Source organism: Musa acuminata, chromosome BXJ1-3, assembly GCF_036884655.1.
Source record: "Musa acuminata AAA Group cultivar baxijiao chromosome BXJ1-3, Cavendish_Baxijiao_AAA, whole genome shotgun sequence".
NCBI lineage: Eukaryota > Viridiplantae > Streptophyta > Magnoliopsida > Zingiberales > Musaceae > Musa > Musa acuminata.
Genome location: NC_088329.1, coordinates 3,023,168 through 3,049,258, shown reverse-complemented (window position 1 = coordinate 3,049,258; position 26,091 = coordinate 3,023,168). Strand labels below are relative to the sequence as shown.

The window sequence follows — 26,091 nt, the reverse complement described above, 5'->3', positions numbered from 1 at the left end:
AAACCAAAATCGATAATGAATTTATTGGGTGGAGTTGTATTGTCGCTTTGGAATGGTCTTTTCCATCTCCTACACTTGTCATATCGATCCACCGTGATTGATCCATAGAGTAGAACAACCATAAACCAACTCTTGTGGGAAGTGAGATAGATGATTCACATCATTCGATTAGTGGATGAGCTTCATTATTTGCGTCGTATATAATTCCTTGGGATGGGCAAAGCTTTTCATGATGGGGAACAATTAATTGGTTTGATTGTCTTCGTTCATTAGAGGAGTCCGGAAGTTAATACTTTGATGAGGACAAAAATATTGTTAGTAGAAAACATAATTTTGTTGTCTTCCACAAATTAGCAATGGTTGTATTATTTTTTCTTACTTCAACAGTGGTGATGCGATCCATCCGTCCATCCTTGAAAGAAAAAATAATATCAAGGGATTTATTTTCTTTTTTTAAAATAATAATAATATCCTTGTCATCGTATAAACAGATGGGTAGTTGCTATTCTCTCCATTTTGTGTGAATCAAATCATGTCCGGGATTCATCCTATAGCATGACATATGTAAATCATCACGATAGATGGGGACATACGATTGGGATGTAAAAAGTACTAGAGGAATCGAAAATGAAAGTAGAATAAATCAGTCCTCTATCATCATTACAATGAGATTGATTTACCGAATGTCTAGAAACTAAAAGTGATCATAGTTAAGTTTGACTTTTCGTGTTTATAATGATAGATGCTATAATTCGACTTATGAAGTTGGATACAATAAAAAATATATTCATTAATTGTTTGTTGATGCTTCGACAAGCCTAATCCTTCTTCTCTTCGATCCTCTTTCTCTTTGTTTGGATAACACATTAATTATGACACCTCAAATTTACATAATCTATCTATTTCCCAAAAGAAAGAGGCTATTATTTAATTGATCAGTTGATAGATCATTTTGCTATGTTTGCAGCAATCCTCTACAATGATTTACTTACTTCAATCTCCTCTAATAGGATTCATTCATTGTGTATGTAATACAATCCATCCATAACAAAGGCAGTAGCAACACTGCACTTGATTCTAATATATGCTAACACTGTGCTCTGATTGGAAATTTCAGCTACCTGCAGGCTTTCTACCTGTTGTGATTAGACATCCACCTGAAAAGATGCAGTATTTAATGCCAATGATTCTCCACTATAATTCATTTAGCTATTTGTATTCAACCAGAGATGCTCAAGTGGGGCAAGTTTAATTAATATTACCTGGTTGATTAAGTGATAAGCTTTGAATCTATCATCATCAACAGCAGTTTCTTCCAAAAGTGAGTACATCAGCATATAATAATAATTAGGAAGAGGTGACAGAAACACCATTGTCTTTATTGTTTGTACGATGTACAATGATGTATGTATGTATGACTAATTGCATCCGTAAGGTCAACCATGTTGGGAGCACAAGATACATCTCTTAGTGCAGAAGAAGAAGATAATAGAAATAAAATTATAGTGTAAAAATTTTATATCACGTTTGAAATGAAGTGTCGTAAATCAAAAATAAAATATGTATATCGTTTGAATATAATAATTAATAGGATATTTCAGATTTTGTAAAAGTCACAATCAAAAATTTTCATAGACGTTTACGTGACACAATTGTATAACAAAATAACGAACTAACGTTAGATTCTTTGTCGCGTAATCGTTCAAAGCTTACGAAGTTTATATTTATAATTTATGGTTCTACGAGTTAAAAGCTTTCGTTTCAATCCAGAATCGATCAACACGCTGTGAGACGTACCAAAGCAATATATGCACACAAATAATTCCATGTCCTCGGTCTCGTAGAACCACAAAGATAGAATTGTCTATGAGATGGCTTCTCACGCTACAGACAGACAATAATAAACCAGTAGACATTCTCTGCACTGTAAACTGCAGAGAGATGCACGAAAGCAGAGAGGATGCGAGGGAGAAACGTACCTCTCTTTACACACCTCCTTCACAATAATTCCAATACAAATCCAACCAAAAGCCTTCCTTTTCTGAAGCCAACCTCAACCTCGATGGATGGGGCCCCCTCCACACCTACTCAACTCCGACCCCAGCCCTGGGCCCCATGCCGTCACCACACGTCATTGGCGGCCCCCATCTCGGTAGATATTTTCCCGATCCGACTATTTATTTCCGGTGTGCTCTGCTCTCCGGTCTCTGTTCTCTGTTCTCTGTTCTCTGTTCTCTGATGCCCGATACGACGTGATGCGATGCCGTCCGCAGGAGAGGAGCAGCCAATGAGCCGTCTCCGCTTGTACCCGAAAACCAGGTGCTTCCATCCCATCCCACTTTCCATCGTACGCGTTCCCGCTTTCTCCGGTCCTTTTTCTCTGTCCTCATCCTGTCGCCTAATTCAGCCCATAGCTCGCAGATCCGACCTCTCCCCACTGTTCCATTCATGTATGACGAACGCAGAAAGGGATGGTGAAGTCTGAAGCCGGTAGAAAGATTCCATCTATCTTCAGCGAATCGGGGTTCTGATAGGACGGACAGAGAAAGAACAGCCGCAGCAACAGAAGACCGACATATCCCACCATTTCGTGATATGGCGATACCAGATTCTTGTTTCGACTGCTTACCAGAGGAGACCGATGGTAAAGGTCGCGCCTTTTATCAGATGGTTGTGTCAAGTCATCGCATTTAACCGAGATCGGAGGAGCGCGGCTTCTGTTCGATGGCCAGTGCAGGATCGTTGTTTTGATCGAGAACAGAGGACCAGCAGGACGAAGCGAAGCGAGAGAGAAGGGGATGGGGAAGGAGGCGGAAGAAGGGAGCAGAGAGGCGCGGAAGCTGGTGTTCGGAAAGTACGAGATGGGGCGCGTCCTGGGGAAAGGAACGTTCGGCAAGGTGTATTACGGCCGCGAGCTCAGGTCCGGAGAAAGCGTCGCCATCAAGGTGATCGACAAAGAGCAGATCCGCCGGCAGGCCGGCATGATGGAGCAGATCCAGCGGGAGATCGCCGTGATGCGCCTCGTCCGCCATCCCAACGTGGTGGAGCTCCGCGAGGTGATGGCCACTAGGTCCCGCATATTCTTCGTCATGGAGTACGTCCGCGGGGGTGAGCTCTTCGCCCGCGTCGTCCGTGGCCGCCTGCCCGAGGACCAGGCCCGCCGCTACTTCCACCAGCTCATCTCCGCCGTCGACTTCTGCCACAGCCGCGGCGTCTCCCACCGGGACCTCAAGCCCGAGAACCTCCTCCTCGATGAGCACGGCGACCTCAAGGTCTCCGACTTCGGCCTCTCCGCGCTCCCGGAGCAGCTCCGCCACGACGGCCTCCTCCACACCCAGTGCGGCACCCCGGCCTACGTTGCGCCGGAGGTCCTCAGCCGCCGCGGCTACGACGGCGCCAAGGCCGACTTCTGGTCCTGCGGCGTCATTCTCTTCGTCCTCCTCGCCGGATTCCTCCCCTTCCAAGACGCGAGCTTGATGCGGATGTACCGCAAGGTATTCAAGGCGGAGTACCAGATCCCGCCGTGGTTCTCTGGCGAAGCGCGCCGCCTCGTCTCCCGCCTCCTCGTCGTCAACCCCGAGAAGCGCATCTCCATGCCAGCCATAATGCAGCTCCCCTGGTTCAAAAAGGGATCTTGCCGCCCACCACCCATCCAAATCCCTCCGCTGCTGCTGCAGCCAGAGGAAGAGGAGGTGAAACCAGCGACGCCGAGGTTCTACAACGCGTTCGAGCTCATCACCTCCATGTCCTCGGGGTCCGACCTGTCGAGCCTGTTCGAGAACCGGCGGAAGGCGGGGACGGTGTTCACGTCGCGGTCACCGGCGGCGGAGATTGTGGAGCGGTTGGAGAGGGTGGGGCGGGCCCTCGGGTTCGGGGTGGCGCGGGCCAAGTCGTACAAAGTGAGGATGGAGGGGAAGACGGAGGGGAGGAAGGGGCGGCTGGCAGTGACGGCGGAGGTGTTCGAGGCGGCGGCGGGGGTGGCGGTGGTGGAGTTCTCCAAGTCTACCGGCGACACCTTGGAGTACACCAAGTTCTGTGAGGAGGACGTCCGCCCGGGGCTGAAGGACATAGTTTGGACATGGCAGGGCGACGACCCAACCTCCGTCGGCAACGGTGAACCGCGTCATGACACCGGACGGTGAGCCGATCAAAGGCTTCCTCTATTCCGCTTGTGATCACTAGTCCTAGTTTTTATTCTATTTTATTTTTATTATTCTCTTTTTGGTGTTCTTTGACAAGGAAGGATTGTTAGTGGTCTTAGTTTTTATTATATTTTTAATTTTTATTGTCTCTTTTTGGTGTTCTTTGACAAGGAAGGATTGTTAGTGGTATTCTATTTGTATTTTTATTGCCTCTTTTTGGTGTTCTTTGACAAGGAAGGATTATTAGTGGCAGCCTGTTAGTATTGAGGGGGATTAGTCCTTAACCTTAATGGCTGTGTTTGTGAATGAGAATGGGAGGGGAGATGGATTCATTCTTGAATGGAAATTCTAATAATTTGAATTTTTATTATAATGTTATTTTCTTTCTCTATAATTTGACTCTTCCTAGTGAGAAACTTCAATTTAATTTCATATGGGAATTAGATATAAAGATCCGAAACGAGCTTTGTAAGTGTACCATTATAAATATGCCGAGGAACCGATCGGATTGACACCGCTTCCTTCCTCCTATGATCTCACACGAAGAAGAAGAGGAAGAGCCGTGCAATTTACGTATTGCGCCACGATGTTGACATGTAAAGATGAGAAAGTAGATAGCTAAGTTTGCAATCAATCGTCTCCCCTTTGAAAGATACGTGACATGTGTCATTCTCAATTGGTGATTGAAAGAAACATTTCATTCCACAAAATTTCATCAAGTGAAAGCTAAAAATGTATTATGCTATCCATACAAATAAAATGACATGTTCTAGCAAATTGATAATTGCATGATGGGCCATCACTACAGCTTCTGCAAGTACCCACCAGCTTGCAACTGAGAAACATTCAGCTCATTGAATTGAATGTTTATTTTATGATCTGTGGCAAATCAATCAGCTGCAGAGAGCATAGCCTTTGGAAAATTAAAATCACACAAATGTTTCTCCAAAAAATTATATAAAGAGCATATGGGGTCTCAGCTCAAGACTTTGGAACCATGTCAACAGATTGGACTACAAATATGGGTACAAAATCATGAGCACTACTACCATTAGCAGAGAAATAACTGTGGAGAGGTATTGTTGCTACCTGAAACCTTGATGGTCGAAGCCGATTCGTTCCCCTCCATGATTGTAGCCTGCTAGGTTGATTTGCACCTTTGGTTCCTACAGAATGCCGATGATCTGCAAAATTCTAGTGAAAGAGCTGCACAGTTAGATCTAATCCACTCATTTGATTAGCTTGTAAGATGAGTTAAAGCAAAGAGTAATTTATGAGTTTGAGGTGCTTTGAGTACAAGGAGACAAGTTTGATAAGAATACAAAAGGCAAAGAATACAAAAAAAAAAAAAACCTGATAGTTTACATCAATCAGACTATGGAACATCTTGCCCTGGTAAGGGGAAAAACAATTGTATACACATTGTATGTACATTAATAAAACTCCTGAAACGAATGCAAAATTATCTGCCCGGCTTTACAGCAAATCACAAGATTCTTGACATGAGTATACATGCTACAAGATCCCCACTGAGGGTATTCTCTTGTGCTATTGCATGCCTTGTAAAGAATAAGCTGCATGATAAAAGTGGGAGGCAAGTCTTAATCAATTGTTAAGTAGTATAAAAATGCTAGTAAATATCAAACATGTAAAGTCATAATTACCTAGTTAACGACTACTGTTGGCCCAAACAGTAATAAACATGTTACCGTGATGAGTTTTCATACTCAACGGGACCTCACACTCGAGACATCCCTTCACTTGTATGGTCAACGATGCCTGCCACCTATGGAGCAGAAGTTATCGTCTCCCGGAAGGATATGCTGTCTTTGTTGGTTACTAGACTGCAAGGACCCGGATTTTTATCACCTGGTGTGGCCACTAACATTGCGAGACTGCATTAAGTGATCTGGTCCTTTCTTATGTATAGCATGCCTAAGTTTTTCATGCTCTGCTTCTTTCTGGGCCTTCTTTCTCTCCAGCTCTAGCTGTTTGCAGTTCTCCTCATGCGCACGTTCAAACATTCTAGTAAAATCAAGAAGTGTAGAGACAACTGCAATATTGAAAACAGATTACTCTTATTAGATAGTCTTCAAATTTACTAGAAACCACAGATTCTAAATGAACTGAAAAAAAAAAAGCAATAATTAAACATTGTGAAGCTACAACTTTTGAAGAATTCATCATTGTGAAGCTGAAATGAAGGTTACCTTGCTCAAATGGACAATGTGCAGGATCTTCACCAAAATATCGAGCCAACATGTCTGCACTTCTACCCTGTAAACCAATCAACGCTTTATCAAACATTAGATATATGTTTCATATTAGACAAGCATAATATCACCTTGAGAACATACCACTCCAGAATAAAGTGAAGTTAAGGATCTCACATCAGCTTCAGCAACAACAAGAAACTCCTTCAGAGTCTAAAATGTAATGTTATAATTAGTCAGTGGAAAGTTTTCAAGAAAGAGTAAAAAGTTTAAACATAACAAAAGCTACTCCTGTTGATGATATGAACTTAATCATGTAATGATTTAATCCATTTGATTTTACAGTGGGCCTCACTTTATTCTAGAAGATAAAATGTTCTTGAGTACCAGTAGCCATTGATGTGCAAATGCTGGTGACTCCCAAAGAGGAAAAGAACAAAATTTAATGTCCGAGGCATTCAACCAAAAAGGAAAGTGATGCTAAATTAACATTAAGGATGTTTAATATAAGAAAAGTCGAAGAATCCAAAATTTAGATGGTTCCATAGTGTTAAGCAAAAACTAGCCCAAGTGGAATTCCAACTGTCAGATATCTTAAAATGACATCAATGCATTTAGCATGGAAGACACATGAAGCAAATAAAATTTGATCCTTTCAGAAATTTAGTTCTACCAGGCTGTTTATTGTGGCCTTTTGCTTTAAGCTTCCATCTAAAGAACACATTGCATCTACTGAGAATTATTTCCATGCAACTTTTTGAGTAAAATGTTGGTTTCTCTATACCGGTACAAGACCTTTTGCACTGAACAACAATGAAAATTCCGAAAAGCAGCAAATGAAGAGACAGGATATTAAATCTTAACAGATTAATAAAATTTACTATATTATGCAAATGAATACCTTACAAAATGTTTCAGATACAGGACCATCACTGTCAGAAGATGTTAATTCTTTTTCGACTTTCTCCAATCCTTTACTTATAGCTTGCATTTCCTCTGCCAGAATCTTTAGCTGTATCTGTATAGATTCAACCAGTTTGTTGCCAACTTCAAATTTATTGTATAACAGAAGGTAATAAGTAAATGCATGCTATAGTACCTTCGATGCAGCTTCTAATCTAACAAGATCGTTGTGAAAATCAAGAACTCCTGGAAGCTTATCTGCAAGAACCTAGATATGAAATAAGATGAATATTAGAGAATGTCTGCTGCAGGTTATAGAACAGAATCAACTATCAAAAGCTTCTCAGATTTAAGTTCATAAGAATGTAACTTGAAAAGCAAGTGCCCTAGATTATCCATTCAGATTAAGTTGTGGCACTAGACAAAGTAGAAATGCTTAATATGTAGCATTTTAAGTTAAAAGTAACCTTTTACATAATTAATAGTCACTGATGATGGTCTCTGGAGCTAACAAGAGGGCAACCAGATTCTGTCCCTTGGTCTATTAGAAATCCTTGTAGCCAATTGCTTCTAACCCGTTCTTCTTCAACCTTATCTCAGTTACACTGCCACTAGCAACCCACTACAGGATCTTTTCCTATCCCCTTACACGAGTTCAATTAACTACCTAGTACACTAAGAAAGACCTTCACAGTTCAAGATTTCAACATATTGACCTATTTATGATTTTATTTTTCCAAGTTTACATCCACAAGCTGTGAAACCTAACTAAATATGATAAATGAAGTGCATATATATGCAGCAGTGATACTCCTCTGAAAATGACTCAAGAACCAGTTTGTATGAAAGAATAGTCTGCTCTGATAGGAACCTGTGAGCTTCTTAAAGACATGATCTAAGCAAGCATCAAGGAACATGTGACCAAAATTAGATGATGTCTTTGTGACTATCAACAGACATGACATGACATGACATGACATGACATGACATGACATGACATGACAGGACAAAACCTCTAAGCTACTAAACAACTCGACACAACATGGAGCAATTAGACTGATACCAAATGAAGTTTGGCATCATCAACACATGAGAAACAAGATAATTACTCCTAGTGAGACTGAAGTACAAGAATAGCAAAAATAGCAACAACAACAACCATTTTATCTTGCAGCCCAATGTATCACAAAGAATTCAAATTCAGTTGTATACACTATACAATAACTAGAGTTTGCCGAAGACTCTGACAGCATGTGCAGCAAACTCATCAACCCAACAAGTATTAATCAAGTCCAACAGTATGGAGCCACCGTCGCATCGGATGATCGATTTGACTAGAGATATTGGGTTTGGAATATGTAGAAATATTAATAATAAAAAGTAGATAAGATTGTGTTTGGAAACAGCTTTGTAATGAAAATTATATATTTCTTTAACATAATATCTCCCCCTCATTCATGGTGTGGTTCCAGATCAGGTTGTGTTCCTCAATATCCAACTCTATTCCATTTCAATCACATGCTGTTTGTATGCTAGTGAATACAATTAACTGTGAAATTTATGCTAATCAAGCTTCCCCGAGTTGATTACACACTAAAATAAACCATTACCATATATATGCATATGTTTGAAGGAAGCCATACAAAGATTTGAAATCCTTGTAAGGTTATCACAAAATTATTTTAATTAAAAGAATTGGCTAAAGAAGCAGATTGCCATGAAATAAGAGAATAAGACACCTTGCATAAGTAATGCATAAGAGTCATCTTATTGTTGCGAGCACGAATGTCAGAAAGTTTCAGGAGGCTGTCCAACCTAAATCCAATGGCAGAACCTGAAAAGGTAGCATAGACTCTCCAAGGTCAGTTTTCCCAGACATGGTGCAATAGATGATATCAGTGGATTTCAGCCAATAAAAGAAGTCACATGCATGAATACTCAAAAAACTGAAACGATTTTGCACATCAATTATTACAATAGTCCAGACGTAGAAGTCCAAAACCAAAAATATAACTGAGACAAATAATGTTCTCAATGAATGAGAAAGAAGCAAGTGAATTTAATCCTCTTAAAGATCTTCAAGACAAATAACTTTTGGGTCCCAATTTATACACAAGAGAAATCTTACCAGATGAAATTGTGATATGTTAAACAAAGGTCGTTCTCATATTTGTTTTCTTTAAGGAGGTTTAATAAGACCAATGAAATGCTTGGTAAAGTTTCTTAATTTTCTGGAGGCCTTGATATATTTCACACTGACAGCAGCTATGAACTTGGAGACTTGCATAACAAAACTCATTGATGGTTGGAAATTAACAGAAAGAAAGAAAAGTTATTAAAGAGAAGCCGATACTAAAAGCTTTAAACTTTGACTACAGGCCCAATGATACATTCAGTTCTTCTAATTAACTTAGAGAGAAGCTGATATTAAGTGCTGATCAGTTCCTTTATTACCTTAGAAAGTAGCAGCAGAATATATCATTACATTAAAGAACCACATGCTATAATTGATCTAAAGATAAGAAGAAAGCAATATTGTTGGTTTTACATATATTTTAACAAGGTTGAATTCCTGGTAGACATGGAATTTGACACATGGCATCATTGCCCCACCACTAACCACCTCGGTTATCAAGCTGACCCAAATAAGCATCCCTTGTCAATCATTTATTTTATTGTTTTGGGTTTCTGGTGTCAAAACGTTTCGCATCCTCAAGCTGGAAGCAAGCCCCCTTGTTTGATCTTTTATCTCCCTTTATATGTGTGTGGGTGTGGGTGTGCAGGTGTTCAGTGTGAGACATGCCTCATCAGCATAGTAAGTAAATTCTGTTTGTAGTCCATTTATACATCAGATAAATGAATATATCAAATATGATATTTAGCAGTCCAACTTACCTCTGGCAGTTCCCTGGTTTAATGCATTTCCCAATGAAAGAATTGTCTGCATGATTTTCTTCAGCTTCACAGAACTTCGTATCTGATCATGAAGCAGTGCGAACTCAGTATCTGAATTTATAAAACATCACTTATGGATATTGTCTCCATCTAAACTTTTACCTCTTCAGATACAGAGTTTACAGTGTTCAAATTGCTTCTTAAATCAGCAACCTGTAATGATCATTACACCAGTGGAAGTAATATCTTTTGCATAATATTTGCACACATAAAACAGAACATACTTTATCATTATACCTGAGAGCTAAATTGTAGCTTGAAGGAGAAGACTCTCAGTTTGCAGTCCACTCTTGGTACTTTCATCAACTCTAGAAAGAACTGGTATTGGATCCATCATGGAGTTAGTTATTTGATAGATCAAACAAAACCCACCAAATAGATATGAGCAACAATTATGATACATCTAAACAACCAAAATATATTAATACGGTTGTCTTTTCACAGTTCATCATGCATTATAGCATAGCAAAGTAAAGCATTGATCTATAAAAGTGTAGAACATCAACAGGTGGACCTTGTTTGGGACAAACCGGCCAGGTCTCAGAAAAACTATATTTTATTAAGAAAGATTACAAAAGAACCCATTGGGACCATAAGAACAGGTGATCCATATACAAATTATTAAATTATACAATGTTCACCATTTGTATCCAATATCATTTGTAGGGACTTGCATCATGAAATCTTATATAGTTCAAGAAAATATACAACAATTATCTTTCCCTCAAATTCTCAGATTATAAAAAATGCAGTCCAAGATGCACCTTGATAGAAAAACTTCTTTGTTTCTCCCTACGGTAACGAAAATTTTGTGGAATCAACATAAAATGGAGCAACAAAATCAGTACATCAAGGTCACCATCTAAAAATCTAAAAGAAAATGATCAACAGAATACAAGAATCCAATCACATATTGGATCTGAGATATGGAATCCAACCACAGTTGGTTTTCCAAATTCTAAGAGAACCAATAGCACGAGAGATTACAAAGATAGTTCTACTTGGTCATGGAACAAAATCGGAGGATAAAAGACAATGGGTAGTTCATAGAGAATTTAAAAAAAAAAACATTGGGGAATTTCCGTATGTGCTAAACAAACTATATCATCAGTTTGAAGAGATCATCTTACACTTTTTTAAAAAAAATTACTGTGTGTGACCTTGTCAATTGGGATGATGTCATCAATTGTAAAAAGCGACTTGTATTCTGAAAACAAAGGGTAGCATCAAAACTTCAACAGTTGTTAGTTTTTTCTAAGTTTGCTATATTACTGAAATCAATACCATAACTATAATTTATTTTTTAACTTCTTCCTCTTCTTTTGATTATACATATATCTTCGATATTTACACATGAAGATATCAAACAAACAAAACTTGACATGCTTATCTCTGGTTTACTGTCATAGTTACCCAGAACCAAGAACATAAATAAAAAGCAAGAATTGACTGACCTGTTCACATTTGCCTAGGCTTTCTTTATCACCTTTATAACCCTGAAAATTCATATGAGATATATTAAACATAAAAAGAAAGAGAAATCAAACAAAGGTGTCATCAGGCAAGAAAGCAATAGGAAAGGTTGTTATAACAGAAGTATTGACAGTATATGATTACCTGTAGTAGTTCTATTTCCTCTTTTGTTGGACAGAACTTTATGAGATTATCAACCTGATCTGCATCTAAAATAGACTCATCAAGGGCAAGAACTGAACTCTGAAACAGATCCAAGAAACAGTTATGAGGAAGTGAAATCAAAAATTGTGAAGGAAAAAACGTTTTTATGGGACAACATATTAGGAAAAATGATCTAACACAAAATGTATCTTCTTGATGATCTGTAGAGTCTGAGGATTATATAAGTAAACTAGATCAAATCCTAGTTAGGATATTCCACAACCCGAAAATAAATTGGACAAATTACAATATTTTATGAACTTACCATTAAATCAGGTATTGGCACTGTAACCTTTGTGAGCATTATTTCACAGTTATTAGCTCTCCTAAGAGCAATCTGCAAGAAGCGAGATTATGAATCATGTATCATCACAAGAACAATGTCAGATATTTTAAGATTACATCCTAAGACAATTACAAGTTTTTATAATTTCTTATGAATCATGTATTATAACAAGAACAATGTCAAATATTTTAAGATTACATCCTATAACAATTACAAATTTGAATAATTTCATTACAGATAAAAAAATACCATCATGATATTTTAAATTAAAAGTCATCATTAACTTCTGCCTCTTATTCATCAACCTTAAATGTAAACTAATACTTAAAAATGTAAACTTATGCCACGATTGGAGAAAATCAAATGTAGCAATGGTCTATTTTTTTACTGGATTTGTGATGTAAAAGCGTAAAAAGGATACAGCGACTCAATCACCAAGACTATTATAACAGAGGCAAAGCTACACATGTTGCCCCTCACAGCTTCACCATACCCTGCATTGGCAGGAACCTCTTTACTGGGCTGCCCTTTTTCTGAAAGTTTAAGAAACATTCAATCCATAAACTAGGCATCATAAATCTTAAAGAGTCTTAACTTCCATGTATAATAGTTTTTAACCATGGTGGTCAGATTGTGTAGTGATACCTTGTCTCACTTGATTGCTGTAACTTTTATAAAGATTTATTCGATAACAGAACCTGTGATATTTAAATTGTCATGTTTTGTAAATGGAGACAAACAAGTTTTGACTAATGGACCCTGAGAAATAGAGCATCAAAAGCTAATAAAAGCTAAGACGAACAAGTCAAAAAAACCAATATCACAAACAAGGAGAAAAGTTACTAATGCCTAGCAAAATATGCATAGAGGTGAATACCAAATGAACTTTATCAGATCTTCCACTAAGTGAGGAACGGCGTTTTGATTTTTCAGCTACACTGGAAGAATCTGAATTTGGCAATTGTGCAGAGAAAAGACTCTCAAGTTCTGACATGTCAATCTCTGGAGTCCTACAATAGGTAAATAGAAAATATAAAGAAGGTGATAGATTTATAATAAACATAAAGTTCACTAGTACAGGGATAGATTACTTTGGGAGTTCATCGGATATCTGTGTGTCAGCCCATAAACTTCCAGACATCGCTCTTGTTACTTTAGACCAGTGCAGCGGCTTGAGAGACATCCTTCTTGATGATGATGATTGGGAGGTATACAAACTTCTGGGACTTCTGGAACGTGTCAAGTTCCTTCCCTTGATACCTGATGATACACTATTAAATGGGCTTATAGTAGGAGTAGGTGGTGGGGGTACAGACTGAGTGCGACTAGACTGAGAGGCTGCGGTTGGTATCTTATTACTTTTATCAGAGGGTACAGAACTTGCTAACACAGAAGCTGGAGGTTGCATTGATGGTAGTAAAGGAGATTTTGACATTACTGATGATGTTGGAACTGTAAATGGCTGTGGAGGTGGCGGCGGTGGTGGAGGTGGTAATATTGGAATTGATCCCTGTGAGGCCAACTTTGGTGGTGGTGGTGGCAGTGGCGGTGGCGGTGGCGGTGGTGAAATGCTGCTAGTGGTAGCAGCAACAGCAATAGAAGGAGGAGGAGAAGAAGATGATGGTAGCTTTGAAGATGGCATTGATTCTGATGGCAGAGGTGATGACAAAAGTGGAGGTGGTGGTGGTGGTGGTGGCGGTGGCGGTGGCAGTGGCGGTGGTTGGAGCACTGCTGATTGTATAATGTGTTCATCAGGCTCAGGTAACCCAGGAGCAACAATCCTTGAAAATGGCAAAGATGATGGTAGTGATGATGGTGGATCCACTGATAACTTAATGCATTCAGAAGATTCAAGTAATCTAGGAGCAGGAGTACTTGACAGTTGTGACAAAGATAATGGCATCACCTTCACTTCAGCAGTCTCAGATGCACCATGATCAGTTCCTTGATCATCCTGCAGGTTCTTCATGACTATGTGAGAGCTAGATGACTGTGACATATTACAGGATTGCATTTTTTGATGAGAAACTTCAGACAATTTATCTTCCAGTGAATTAGAGGATGTTATCTGTTGAAGAATATAAAGTGTAGAATCGCCCTTCCCTTCTAGCCAATCCAAATGGCTAAAAATCTCATGCACCTTAGCAAATGCTTCTATAGGAAGACCATCTTTATCTTCCATATGGGCCAATTCCAAAGTCATAAGTGATGATGCTGTATCCATCTCAGAAAGAAGAACCTTCGAGCAAGAAGATTGTGAATCAGAAGAGCATTACATGTAAAATAAAGAAAATCCCGAATGGGAAAAAAAGATACACACCTCAGCTCTGAAATCCTTTGGGAATCGATCCTTAGCATCCCACAGAATGTCAATCTGATCACGACTCAGCATCAAAATATTTGACCTGATGAAAGCTGTATTGAAAACAACTCTAAACATCATCTCTTCTCGTTCTTGATCTTCATCCAAGCTAATGCACTCAATTACAACATCTCCTTGAATGTGGCAACCTATGTCAATTTTAACTAATTCACAATCTGCCTGCATTCATTTAAAGAACATTAGTACAACTCTTTAAGCAAATTTATGGTTAAGAAGAGACAAAGAAACAGATCTGTTTCTGTCCTTTATGAAGTATACAAAATCCCACCTACATGCAAAATAATGAAGGGAGTTCTACTGTAGAATGTCATAATGAGTTATGTGGAAATAAAAAGTTACCGGTCACCATTTGGCATATGGTCAGATGAAATAATGGGGATTTAGCATGCAAAAGTTTGTCCTAAGATAATTCACTTTATGATTGATGGATCCAAGAAGCTCAGATTAGGTCACTGCAAAAATACTGTGGCAGTCTGAAACAGATATTATACATGCCCATTTGCCCTATTTCTAGAAGTAAATTACATGTGACAATCCAAATCATGTAGTTACCTGTTTATAATGTCGGACCAATTTGCTTTTCTTTGGCGTTGAAAACAAAACTTTTGTAGTATTCTCAGAGACAAAAAAAGGATCTTGTCCATAAATTCGAAATATTGGCCTGCATCCACCTTCTGAATCAAATATTGGTATCATTCTGAGAATGACACAATCCAAGGTCAGTGCTCTGTCAAGTGGAGGCCACTCTGAGGCAACACTCCTTGAAACATACTGCAAGTATCTCAATTGAGAAGGGACAGGATTCAGGGGTGAAAAGAACTCTAAAAGTTCACGGGGGGCCTGCTTGTAAATCATGTCCAGCGTTCTCTGCTCACCTGTATACTGTCTTAGGTATATCAAAAGTGCCGCTAACATGAATGCCATAACCGGCCAGCCACCTCGCTCGCAGTGCATCAGTACGAGGTTCTGCTGTCCTAAACAAAGCCAACTCTCGCATGACCTCAACATATGGTGGACCATCTCCATTTTAAGCAAAGGACATCCTTCATAATGACGGGGATAATCTATCACAGTCATATCAAACTCAGAGAGAATGCTGGCTAATTGGCTTTCAGTCTCTCCATCCCAGAAATTAAAGATCATGAATGAGGCATCAGGAAAATGATTTCGCATTTGCATCACAATGCCTCCCATACATTCTTTATAGTCATCTTCCCTCAAGGCGTCAGTCGAGAAGCATTGATCAAACACTGAAAACAGAAAGTCTCTCATTGAGAGGAGTGAAAAAGTAACACTAGAAGCATAAGATAGCAAAAGAAGATCTTTTCCTGAACATAAGCAACAGATATTTCAACTAGAGAACATCATCAAAGAAGATCACAGGCTTATGCTTCATAACTGCATAGAAAATCATAAAACCTGATTCTCCACAATGGCATGCTAAAAGTTGCATAGAATTTCTGTGTAAATATGTACTAGGCAGAATTCCTGATCATAAAGCTTCGCATGCTTTGCAAGAAGCCAATCAGACTGCTGACTGACTGACCATACTTGACATGTTCATTTTAATTGCAGTTGCACTAGTTTAGTCAGTTCCACCAGGCTAGCTCACATTTTTAACTCCGATCTGTTTGTTGGCTTTGTAATTGAACAAAGTTGTCCTTTTCTTAAACTAAAGTGAAGTTTCCCTAGGCTAGCCCCCAAGTATGGTATAACTGCTCAAAACTTGAGATGGAGTATCCACTGGTCCTAGTTCCTGGTACCTTTTTCAGACCATTAGCATTGTTCATGTTTGAATCAGAAAATATATAAAATACATCTCATCCAAATTTGAATTCCCTTTTTGCATGAAGATAGAAAAAAGATATCTCAATGCATGTTTAATTCAGTATAAACTATTGACTCAAACGCCACCAAATATTGAGAAAACTAACTTAAAAACATGTGCAGGTATTGCAAATGAGGCACTTGGCCAGGTAAGTGTTTCGTCGTGCACCTGGAGTAACCATCTTTTGATTTTTCTTTTTTTTCTTTTTCTTTTTCTTTTTTTTGTTCCTCGGTGAGAAGAGAAACGTGCTAGTGTACTAACCAAATGGCAGCTCTTTGCTGAATCAGCTCATCTCTAAATCGTTAAAACCCGAAAGAACAAGTAATATTCACCCGGAACATAAACGCAAAGATATCGAGACAAATAAGAATATTTTTGCCAAAAATGATCCAATCTTTGGTTAGAAAACAGTAGCAGAAAAAAAAATTCTTGCAACACCAACATCACGAATCACACATGCAAAATAAAAAAATAAAAAAAAAACTAGGATGTCCTCTCGTAAAAGGTAGAATTCACAACGTACCGTAGACCCTCTCTGAGATTTCCAGAAGCCCATCGGGCGGCTTCCTGTAGAAGAACCTTTTGAACAGCGCCATGTCGCCAGACCAATCGAATCAAACCGAGCCTCCAAGAACCAGACCAGAAACCCTAGAAGCAGAGCTGAAGCCCAGCTCCACTTCGTGTCCAAAGCCCAATTAGCAGGAACCAGAGGAAGAAAACGGAAAAGCAACTCGAACGCCGTCTCAAGAACCGAGAAAAATCTCCATCGTTGCTTCCGATGACACAAAAATTCTGACATTCATGTCGCGATCGAAGGGCAAGCAGTCGGAATTTGAGAGCACGCTGCACAGATCTAATTGACGGAGGAAGAGAAGAGAAGAAGGGGATCATAAAGAAACAGCACGGATACCGCCGCGGGGAGGGAGCGCCTCGTCTTCTCGCAATTTGGAGAGTTCGGTGGAGACGAGGGAGTCGTGCCGAGAGGATGTTTCCGTGGCTTCTTTTTGTCACTTTTCTCCCGGCTTCTATATCTCGGGCGGGTGGTCGTGTGGCTCACGAAGGGGGGAGGGGGGCGACAGACCGAGGGGCTCCCCCGTCATTTCATATTGTAGGACGGCGCATCACCGCCGCGCGGCACCAACGGCGTTACAACCGACAGCGGTCTGTTCGAGGACCTGCTGAACCGGTTCGCCCCCCGCCCCCCCCCCTTGCGGGTGGTAATCAGGTGCACGGAACCGCATTTAAGTGGGTCCTCCCGCTCGTTACGATTTGGACGGTGGGTGATGAATCAATGATAGCAACAATGAGTTCGATCTCGAGTCCGTTTGATCAGATTATATTTAGAAAAAAAGTTCCGAATAAAGGAGCTGAAGAGCATAACAACTTCATTCTTTGTATCCAGCAAATCGAGGTACCCACCACCACCACTTACATGCACGACAAACAGCAAGAGAAAAAGCAGAAAAATAATGACTACGACAGGCTAGAGGATGAGGACCAAGACATGTTTTCACCAAAAAGATGGATGTATACAACGTTATTATTACCACCGTGAAAAGCGTTGCCGGGCGATGGCAGTTCTTGAAGGTTTGAGATTGGTGATATGGCAAGTCTTAGGCAGCTTTTTGACTTCGGTTATTGAACGTAAAAGTTGAAAAGTTAGGCCTTAGAAGCTCATCCTATGACCATCAGGCCACATTGTAGCATGATTAGGTATGACATACTGATACAAGGGTTAATCAGGATAATGGCCCTCGAAAGAGGAACATATATTGGGCGTGTCTTACTTTCTCTTTTCTGCACCAAGAGAGAGGTGTTCCAAGCTTCGAAGAAGAGGTTCGTTCCGGGATGATCCTCGGACAGCTGCGGATCTGTAGATGGATGAAGACCTGGAATCAGCAACCGGCTGATGCACCCTTTGGGCACTGGAAGGGCGGCTGCCACTAGAAAATATCCTGCTTGTTCTGCCGTGCTGAGTCTCATTAGGCTCGACGGAGGAACTCGGCCGGCTGCTTGAGAAAATAGCCCTCTTGGATGTGCTCCCACTGCGAGACTTTGTACGGAGTTTCTCTGGTTCCATCTAGAATTAAAAGCAGAAGCAATGGTTACAGCAATGAAAGCAAATTACAAAAATCCAATGAATGAACTAACATGGGTGATTACAATCATCAGAAAAATAGAAGATTTACCACACTCAACCATAATGCACATGCATGCACACACACAGCAAAAGCAAGCACATGCTTTTATTTGCGCAGAGAGAGAGAGAGAGAGAGAGAGAGAGAGAGAGAGTTCAGCTTCCTTGTGTGTTACATGAGCATCTTCTGATATTTTGTGTTTGGAGTGTTCACCATGATGACCATAATTTGAGGCATTCCTTCTGGCAAATGCCTCAACCGCACCTGAGAACCTATCCCGAACCTCTTGCCCCGCTGATAAAAGAAAGAACACATGAATCAGCAGATCAATTAGTATATTGTAGAGAACTAAGCCTTCACAAAAGGCAAAAAAACAAACCTGAAGTTCCTTCTGCCCTTTCCAAAGACTGACCAATAGTTCCACTTGTTCTTCCACTTGGTTGCTGCGAAGAAAGAAAATATTGCAATACACTAACAAAAACATGGGACAGGTCATGGTGATTTAGAATTCCGACCATACCCGTACTCGAGGATTAGCACCAATCTGGGGATACTTCAAAATAGTCCAGTCAAAAACATAATCAAACTGATACCCTACACAATAATGAGAGAGATTTGTATGTGAAGCTTGAGGGGGACCAAATATTAAAATAGTTGCTGCTGTTAGAAAGAAAAATAACTAAAGCGGCAAGTAAAAGAGAAAGCATCATAAAATAATATCTGGACCAACCTTCTCGAATAAATAGATCACGAAATAGCCGCTTCAAGTAAGAATAATCTGGCTTGTCCTCAAACCGCAAGGAACGACAATAGTGGAAGTAAGATATAAATTCTGATGGATATGATCTGCAAAGTGCCTGATTCACAACAAAGATTTTACCATTAGTTCTCATTCACCTTTCTCATAATGCCAGTAAGTTGCAATAGAAAATGATTCCATTGATCAAGTTCTTTGAAAGAAGATTCTGAATTACCTCTACAGGAGTAAGCATTTTCTTTTCACTAATTTTATCATACTTCTGCTTTTTATTGCCAGCTTTTAGTCCTTGCCATGGAAGACTGAAGATAAAAAGGCCAAAGGTTGGAGGATGCAAAATAATTATAGTCGTATCAACTGACTGTTCAATAAAAAAAGATAAAAAGAATCAATCCTGACCTTCCTCTTAGAAAATACATAAGTACATAACCAAGAGATTCTAAATCATCTCTCCGGCTTTGCTCTGTTAATAGACATGTGACCATAATAAGAGAAAAATGAAGCCAAATAATATATAATTTTGTAACTTGTCAATTACTAGAGTGAGAGATATTCACCAACACCAAGATGCGTATTAACACTTGCATAACGTGCTGTTCCAGTCAGGTTCTTATTCTCCCTGCAAATAAGCAACGATATATTACATAACTGATCAAGGACTCGAAAAGGACTGGATATGCTAATAAAGACGTAATGCAGAGATTATCAAAATGTTCACCAACAGAAAATACAGAAACATAACAGCAAAACAAGAACCAACATCAGGATTCTTGAAAACAGTTACAGCCATTAACCACCAACCCCGCTTGCAGAAAGAACCTTAAAAGACATGGACACTGCCTTAAATATAAACATGCTATCTCTCTGGCAATAAAAGTGAAATTTCTTCAGGGTGTGATGTGCACATTCATTTTCTAATGTCCATGAAGTGAGCATTACTTTCTTCAAACTAAATTCCATAAACATTCCAAAACAGGCAGATCAATAACTTAATCTTGTTAGAGTCATCAAATTACAATGTTCATACTTAAAGTTACTCATTATTTTATTTTAACCCACAGAACTAGCAGATATACAATTTAAAACTCTTTTCTTTTTGCAGGTGTGGATGTTTGAGCTAAAATTATTGGGATTCATCACTCTTAAACAAAGGCAAGGTAATTAGTCACGGAAAGGCGAAAGGTTGGCAAACTATTTTTAAGCCTATTAATAATGTTATTAGTGATCAATCCTATAATACTCCTTGAGCGATGGTTATGTGATATATGAAACTACAAGCGCATCCGAACAAAATATTCCAAACTTTTGCAGAAAGAAGAAAATTTTAAGATTAGCATCTCAGAAGCAGATACAGTACCTGTATGGTATGTGTGTATGAGTTTGAAGATCCCTATATTTCTTTGCAAGACCATAGTCAATGATGTAAACCTGACATCAAGATTAAATGTCAGGATAAGAAACAAGAAACGAAAAGAAAAAGAGCATGCACAATAAACTCAAGGCAATCTAAGCAAAAATTTGTTTAGGAATTTTTTTGTAAGAGGAATGATGAACAAATGCAAGCAGTTACCATCAGGTGATCCATGAGCCTTATGGCCTCCTTGTAACTCGTTAGAAATTCTACAAAGTTGCTTCAGCATATATTCATAACGTACCATTGATTGTCAAGTCTATAAAAGGCATCAGCAAAGTTATCATCCATGGCCTCAGACCTCAGATATGATCATGTATGTTCGATGTCTCAAATCAAAGAGTTTTTAAGTAGAAATACCAAAAGTAGCTACTCAAATTAATTATCCAATCAACGTAAACAAAGATCAGAACCTATAGTGAGGAGAAGGATATAAAAGAGCGAGTATAGTAAATAACAACAATGCCTTTATAATATCTCGGGACACATATAGCAAGCACAGTCAAGGGAAATTGATTTACCATCCATATATTACAACGATTCTGAATCAAATATGTTAACTGGGGCTTGTAGTAGGTAAAATCCAGCCCAATCTCCAGGCCACTAATATCCCCGGCTTCAGACGAGATATGGGCCTCTAAGATTATATGGACATTGAAGTACAAGTTCTGGATAGATTAAAGTCCAAGGCCAAGTGCAGAATCAGCAAAAGGTCCATCTTTTAACCATAGAAGGGCCATGAGAATTGCAAAAAGTACCTTCTGCTTCTCATTTCTAATTTCTCCATCTCTATATGACTGATCAGTTTGCTTGGTGGATTCCAACAAGAAGCCTACAAGAAATGATCCCTCCCTCCACTGCCCTGGCACTGCAACAAGCATCAGTCAAGGTAATGAACCCTGCCACGAAGCCTCGCCAAGCTCTCACACCGGACCTCCTCTAGCTCTCAATTATTTTCTACAGAATGTCCCTCTAGACCAAATTCCCTCCAAATAAGAGATTCCTCTAATACGTTTGCACCATCACCATCCATTACACAATCCTACCTTGATGGCCATGATAGAAATCTTGTTTCTAGCAATCATGTGATCCTTGCTGCTCGGTTGTTGTGATCCACTAGTAAATCAGCAAGGTTATTTCCAACCTATATGCAAATAGAGATACTGTGTATGTCAATGTCTAGCCTTGTTCAATCAGCTAATGGAGAGAGAGGAATTTAATGGGTAGAGATTATGCCCCCAAAGTATCAAGGAATCAAACAAGATTCATCTGGTAATTAATTGTACTCAAACAGGTCTACATCCGACAGATTTCACCAATTCTAACTGGTTACAAATGGTTTTCTAGCCCATTCTAAAATCTCCTTGCGTTATCTCAATGGGCTGTTAGCAATTTTTATCCAATTCCAAAGACACTGATCCAATCAGGTCCCACTTTGATCCTCGAGAAAATGCCGATCCAATTAGAAGATCGATGCTGCAGAGTAGTTATGCCAGATTTGCCAAATCCATCATCATCTGTCACCAGGCACAGCAACTTCAGCTCCATCATGGCTATATCATCCTTGGTTTAGATAAGCATAGCAAGCATCCTCTTCGTCAGGGCCTTGGCACTAAAGATAGGGTTAAGTCAAATGGTGAAAGCCTACAATTTAGCAAGGTGGGGCAAGGCCTGCAGAACATTGCAATCAAGCATGCAAAAATAGTGCATGAACAAAAACAGTGCCCTAAGGAAAATACAATATCATAGCATGAATCAAAGTCCAGACAGAAAGCTCATCATAATTATACGACTTCACTTGGCACGAAATGATAATTCCATTTGCCTGTAGTGAAAAATTTGAAGACAGAAAATAATATGACTACCCACCTGATTTGCCTTGCGTCCAAGGCCCATAAGAAAGTTATCTGGCTTTATGTCACGGTGAAGAAAACCCCTTGAGTGCATATACTCGACTCGGTTTATCTAAAAAAACCACAAAGGAGAAGTATTATGACAATTCTTCTGGAAAACAGGACAATACAGTCTCATTTCAAATATATCAAAATTTGTATCTATAAGCATTACAGCTTAGATAAAAAGAACCATGAAAATAATTTTATTACCATCTGATCAGCAAGCATTAGCACTGTTTTCAGTGAGAACCTCCGAGTACAGTAGTTGAACAAGTCTTCAAGGCTAGGCCCGAGAAGATCGATGACCATGACATTGTAATCTCCTTCCACACAAAACCACTTTAGGTGTGGAATTCCAGCTTTATTGAAACAGAAAATCCAAAATCATCAGCAACATTGGCCAACTAAACTGAAACAACATATTTATAGATTAACTTACTTCCTCCCTGAAGAAGCATATACAACTTTGACTCATAATGAAGTTGGGGGTGCTTGGATTTCACAGACTCCTGAAATATCAGAATTATGTAGTAAATGTCAAGGTTCAATGAGTTTTCTGTTGCAGTTCTACAAAAAGAATGCTACAAAGAGTTGAAAATGCTTGGAATCCATCAAATCCTGAAATATCAGTGTCAGATATTAACTGCTAAGGTTCAATGAGTTTTCTGTTGCAGTACTACAAAAAGAATGTTAATAAAGGCACTAAAACACAAGACAAGGAAAAAAAAAACATTAGAATCATATTCAAACAAAAGGAATGGGTAAAACAACAGAATGTTTGATAAACTTCAGAAAACAACTATCAGAAAAAAAAATCAAAAGCAGAAACATACTGAAGCGTTTGAATTTAACAGACGTGAAATCTCAGAAAGGAATAGATCTCTACAGGCATAAGACTGGCATTTCATACACAAAAAAGCAAAATCACATGCGACATTCTATGTAATATACCAAATAATTCAACATTTGTATAAGGCTGTTTGGATAACCATACAAGCATTGGTTACATGGCACTACTCCATAATGATGACTGGTTGCAAAAGTACGTTTAATTAGTTCCTGTTGTATGTATCTTCGGCCACCTAGATAGGTTAATGGCTACACATGCAAAAAGAGTTAAAAGTTTCGCTTCATTAAATACAGTCACAAACCAATTCACATTCAGAGGAAGCATGACTCCCCATATAAGTAGGTTGGAATCAAAAATATTTGACCTAATTCTGGTCAGTGATAACTACGTACCAACTTTATTGCTACTTCCTCTCCACTTTGTATATTAACACCTGAATCAAATAACCAAGTGAGGAAAAAAGCTTAGCATCAAACATATTGGAACAGAAGCAAAGACATATAGAGGTCCAAGTTGGACACTATCAAAATCAATCACAAAGGACAACACAGACCAAGATAAAGCTCTCCAAACGATCCGCATCCAATCTTTTTGCCCAGCTTAAACTTTCCACCAATAACGTGCCCCATCAATGAATGTAATCCAACAAAAACTACTACCGCAAGAATCAAGCAATAGCAAATCCTGTATATCTCTAGGCTTACACAAAAAAGACCCTTCCTTACCAGCGATCTGCCTTGCAATTCTCTCCTACAGATTAAACGGAACCGAAACAATCTAATCCGCTAGATATCTACACCCACCGCCAGAAGAAAACTATAGAATTCACTCGATCAGCGTCTAAAACCCCCGACCATTTCAGATCCTAGACACCTACATTCCACGGAATCGGAAGCCGCAAGCACCGGGCCACCGAATCTCCCAGTAATCAAAAGAATCCAACCAAAGAAGTACTACCACTCTTCAGTGAAGGCCACACCAAAACAACAGCCATCCTCCTCGATCTGCACCAATTTTACCGCCGCCAGAGACAACCTCAGCCCTAAAAGATCAAGATCTCCACCGACTCGACGGATCCAAACCCTAATCCGTTCTCGGAGCGACGCTCGACGATCGGCTCCTGCAGCACATGGATCGGATCGAGGAATCGCTAAACAAAGAGAGGCGAGAGAGAGGAATCGAAGATCTGGAGATCAAAAAAATTCCCCCATGATCCTCGCGAAATTAGTCGCAGTCCAAACTACAAAAAGGAGACAGGCGACCCGAGCGAGCGAGAGAGAGAGAGAGAGAAGGGTGGGGGAAGGAGGCGATAATGTAATCCATTAAAGGCTGGCTGGCAAAGGGTTATTTTATTTTCTTCGACTTTGCGAACAATATGCGTGTTAATATAAAGTTGTAATTAATTAATCGTTAATTGTGTGATTCAGTTTCGTAATTACTGGTTAACCGGCCGACAACTTCTCATTACCGCATAGGCGTTCCGTGGCTGTCGAAATTATGAGGAAGACTGCATACAATTGTCGTGGATGGAAAATATACATATACATACATAAATAAATATTTATTTATTATTATTATTATTATTATTATTATTATATATATATATATGATATTGCACCGTATCATATATCAAAAATATACAATATTTAGTTTAAATTAGGTATGTATGATGTCAAAAATGAGAGATATGGGATGCTTCTGATATTGGATAACTACTATCATATACTAGTAATTATCTCTCTTGGGGATATAAGGTTACGGACTATGTTCCATGTTATATTGTCATGATTTGATGAGTAATAATAATTTTGATTTTAAACTTACTGTATCAAAGCCGATGCATCGATATTTTCTTACTTTTTGTTTTAGATTAATGTAAGGTGAGTAAAATAAAATGATTTACTCATTTATGATACATTATGTGTTCTAATAGTCATAGGTATATCGTGGATGGACATAATATGCAAAAATACTGATGAGATAGACGTATTATGCTCAAAAACAAAATGTTATCTGATCAACATACATTAAACACTCTGGTACTTATAACTTAGGTAGAGACATTAGATTTTTTTATGTTTGTGTTTTGAGTAAATGCCTTAATTCTAGGTATAAATAGATAAGCTTGATATAAGGGTAGGCTCTCGTAGATGGAATAGATAAGCTTGATATAAGGTAGGTCATAACGATGAAGGTTGGAAGAGGAGTTTCTTCCTTAATTTTTTCTCTTGATTTTGATTTTCTTATGATATTTTCTTCGAACCCTCATTATAAAACTAATATATTGATGTAAATTTTGATTCTCAACTCAGAACGACAAAAATGATAAAATCGACCTAATCTAACTTGATCCTTTTTTTTTTAATCTTATCATGTTTTGGAGTGAGATCTAAAAGTCAGACGATAAAAGCTCGACAAAGATAAAAGCATTGACTCCACTTATTTGAAAATAAAATTTTTTAGTATTTGATAATGACTCAATGATTTAATGTTCATTTGAAATGTTTCATAACTATCAAGGATTGTATCCAACAAGATTTCTCTGACAGCAAATTAATATTTCTTTCTATTAGATTTAAATGTTAGATAAATTTAAAATATTTTTTTAAAAAAATCAAAATAAGTATTATTCGATTACGACAAGATTCTGATA

At 38.8% G+C, this 26,091-nt stretch overlaps 3 protein-coding genes across 6 annotated transcripts; 1 reads left to right on the top strand and 2 right to left on the bottom strand.

The window, feature by feature from the left end:
* The first annotated feature begins 2,187 nt into the window (after window positions 1–2,187).
* Window positions 2,188–4,342, top strand: LOC103976919 (CBL-interacting serine/threonine-protein kinase 5). 4 transcript variants are annotated; one of them, XM_065116665.1, is made up of 2 exons: window positions 2,188–2,319; window positions 2,422–4,342. In XM_065116665.1, exon 2 carries the CDS (start codon window positions 2,799–2,801, stop codon window positions 4,140–4,142), a length of 1,344 nt encoding a protein of 447 aa, XP_064972737.1. In that variant the 5' UTR covers window positions 2,188–2,319; window positions 2,422–2,798; the 3' UTR covers window positions 4,143–4,342. The 4 variants fall into 4 exon arrangements, with proteins under 4 accessions (XP_064972737.1, XP_064972745.1, XP_064972747.1 ...); XM_065116673.1 differs by having other exon boundaries at window positions 2,197–2,319; window positions 2,415–4,342; XM_065116675.1 differs by having other exon boundaries at window positions 2,228–2,319; window positions 2,408–4,342.
* Window positions 4,343–5,392: 1,050 nt separating this feature from the next.
* On the bottom strand, window positions 5,393–17,560 carry LOC135616914 (formin-like protein 18). The gene is made up of 19 exons (XM_065116646.1): window positions 16,911–17,560; window positions 15,112–15,809; window positions 14,497–14,718; window positions 13,268–14,415; window positions 13,054–13,186; window positions 12,156–12,227; window positions 11,831–11,929; window positions 11,668–11,709; window positions 10,451–10,531; window positions 10,316–10,366; window positions 10,154–10,235; window positions 8,998–9,092; window positions 7,455–7,526; window positions 7,257–7,373; window positions 6,500–6,568; window positions 6,353–6,419; window positions 6,012–6,195; window positions 5,807–5,928; window positions 5,393–5,716 (listed from the first exon to the last, which is right to left on the bottom strand). The coding sequence occupies exons 1-18, from the start codon at window positions 16,981–16,983 to the stop codon at window positions 5,811–5,813; spliced, it is 3,423 nt and encodes a 1,140-aa protein (XP_064972718.1). The 5' UTR covers window positions 16,984–17,560; the 3' UTR covers window positions 5,393–5,716; window positions 5,807–5,810.
* A 311-nt stretch (window positions 17,561–17,871) lies between these two features.
* LOC135616919 (casein kinase 1-like) lies at window positions 17,872–24,759 on the bottom strand. Its single transcript, XM_065116658.1, has 14 exons — window positions 23,992–24,759; window positions 23,831–23,871; window positions 23,028–23,097; window positions 22,799–22,947; window positions 22,563–22,658; window positions 20,640–20,710; window positions 19,840–19,901; window positions 19,682–19,745; window positions 19,500–19,584; window positions 19,256–19,382; window positions 19,046–19,119; window positions 18,905–18,968; window positions 18,701–18,819; window positions 17,872–18,467 (listed from the first exon to the last, which is right to left on the bottom strand). The coding sequence occupies exons 1-14, from the start codon at window positions 24,065–24,067 to the stop codon at window positions 18,171–18,173; spliced, it is 1,395 nt and encodes a 464-aa protein (XP_064972730.1). The 5' UTR covers window positions 24,068–24,759; the 3' UTR covers window positions 17,872–18,170.
* Window positions 24,760–26,091: the final 1,332 nt, after the last annotated feature.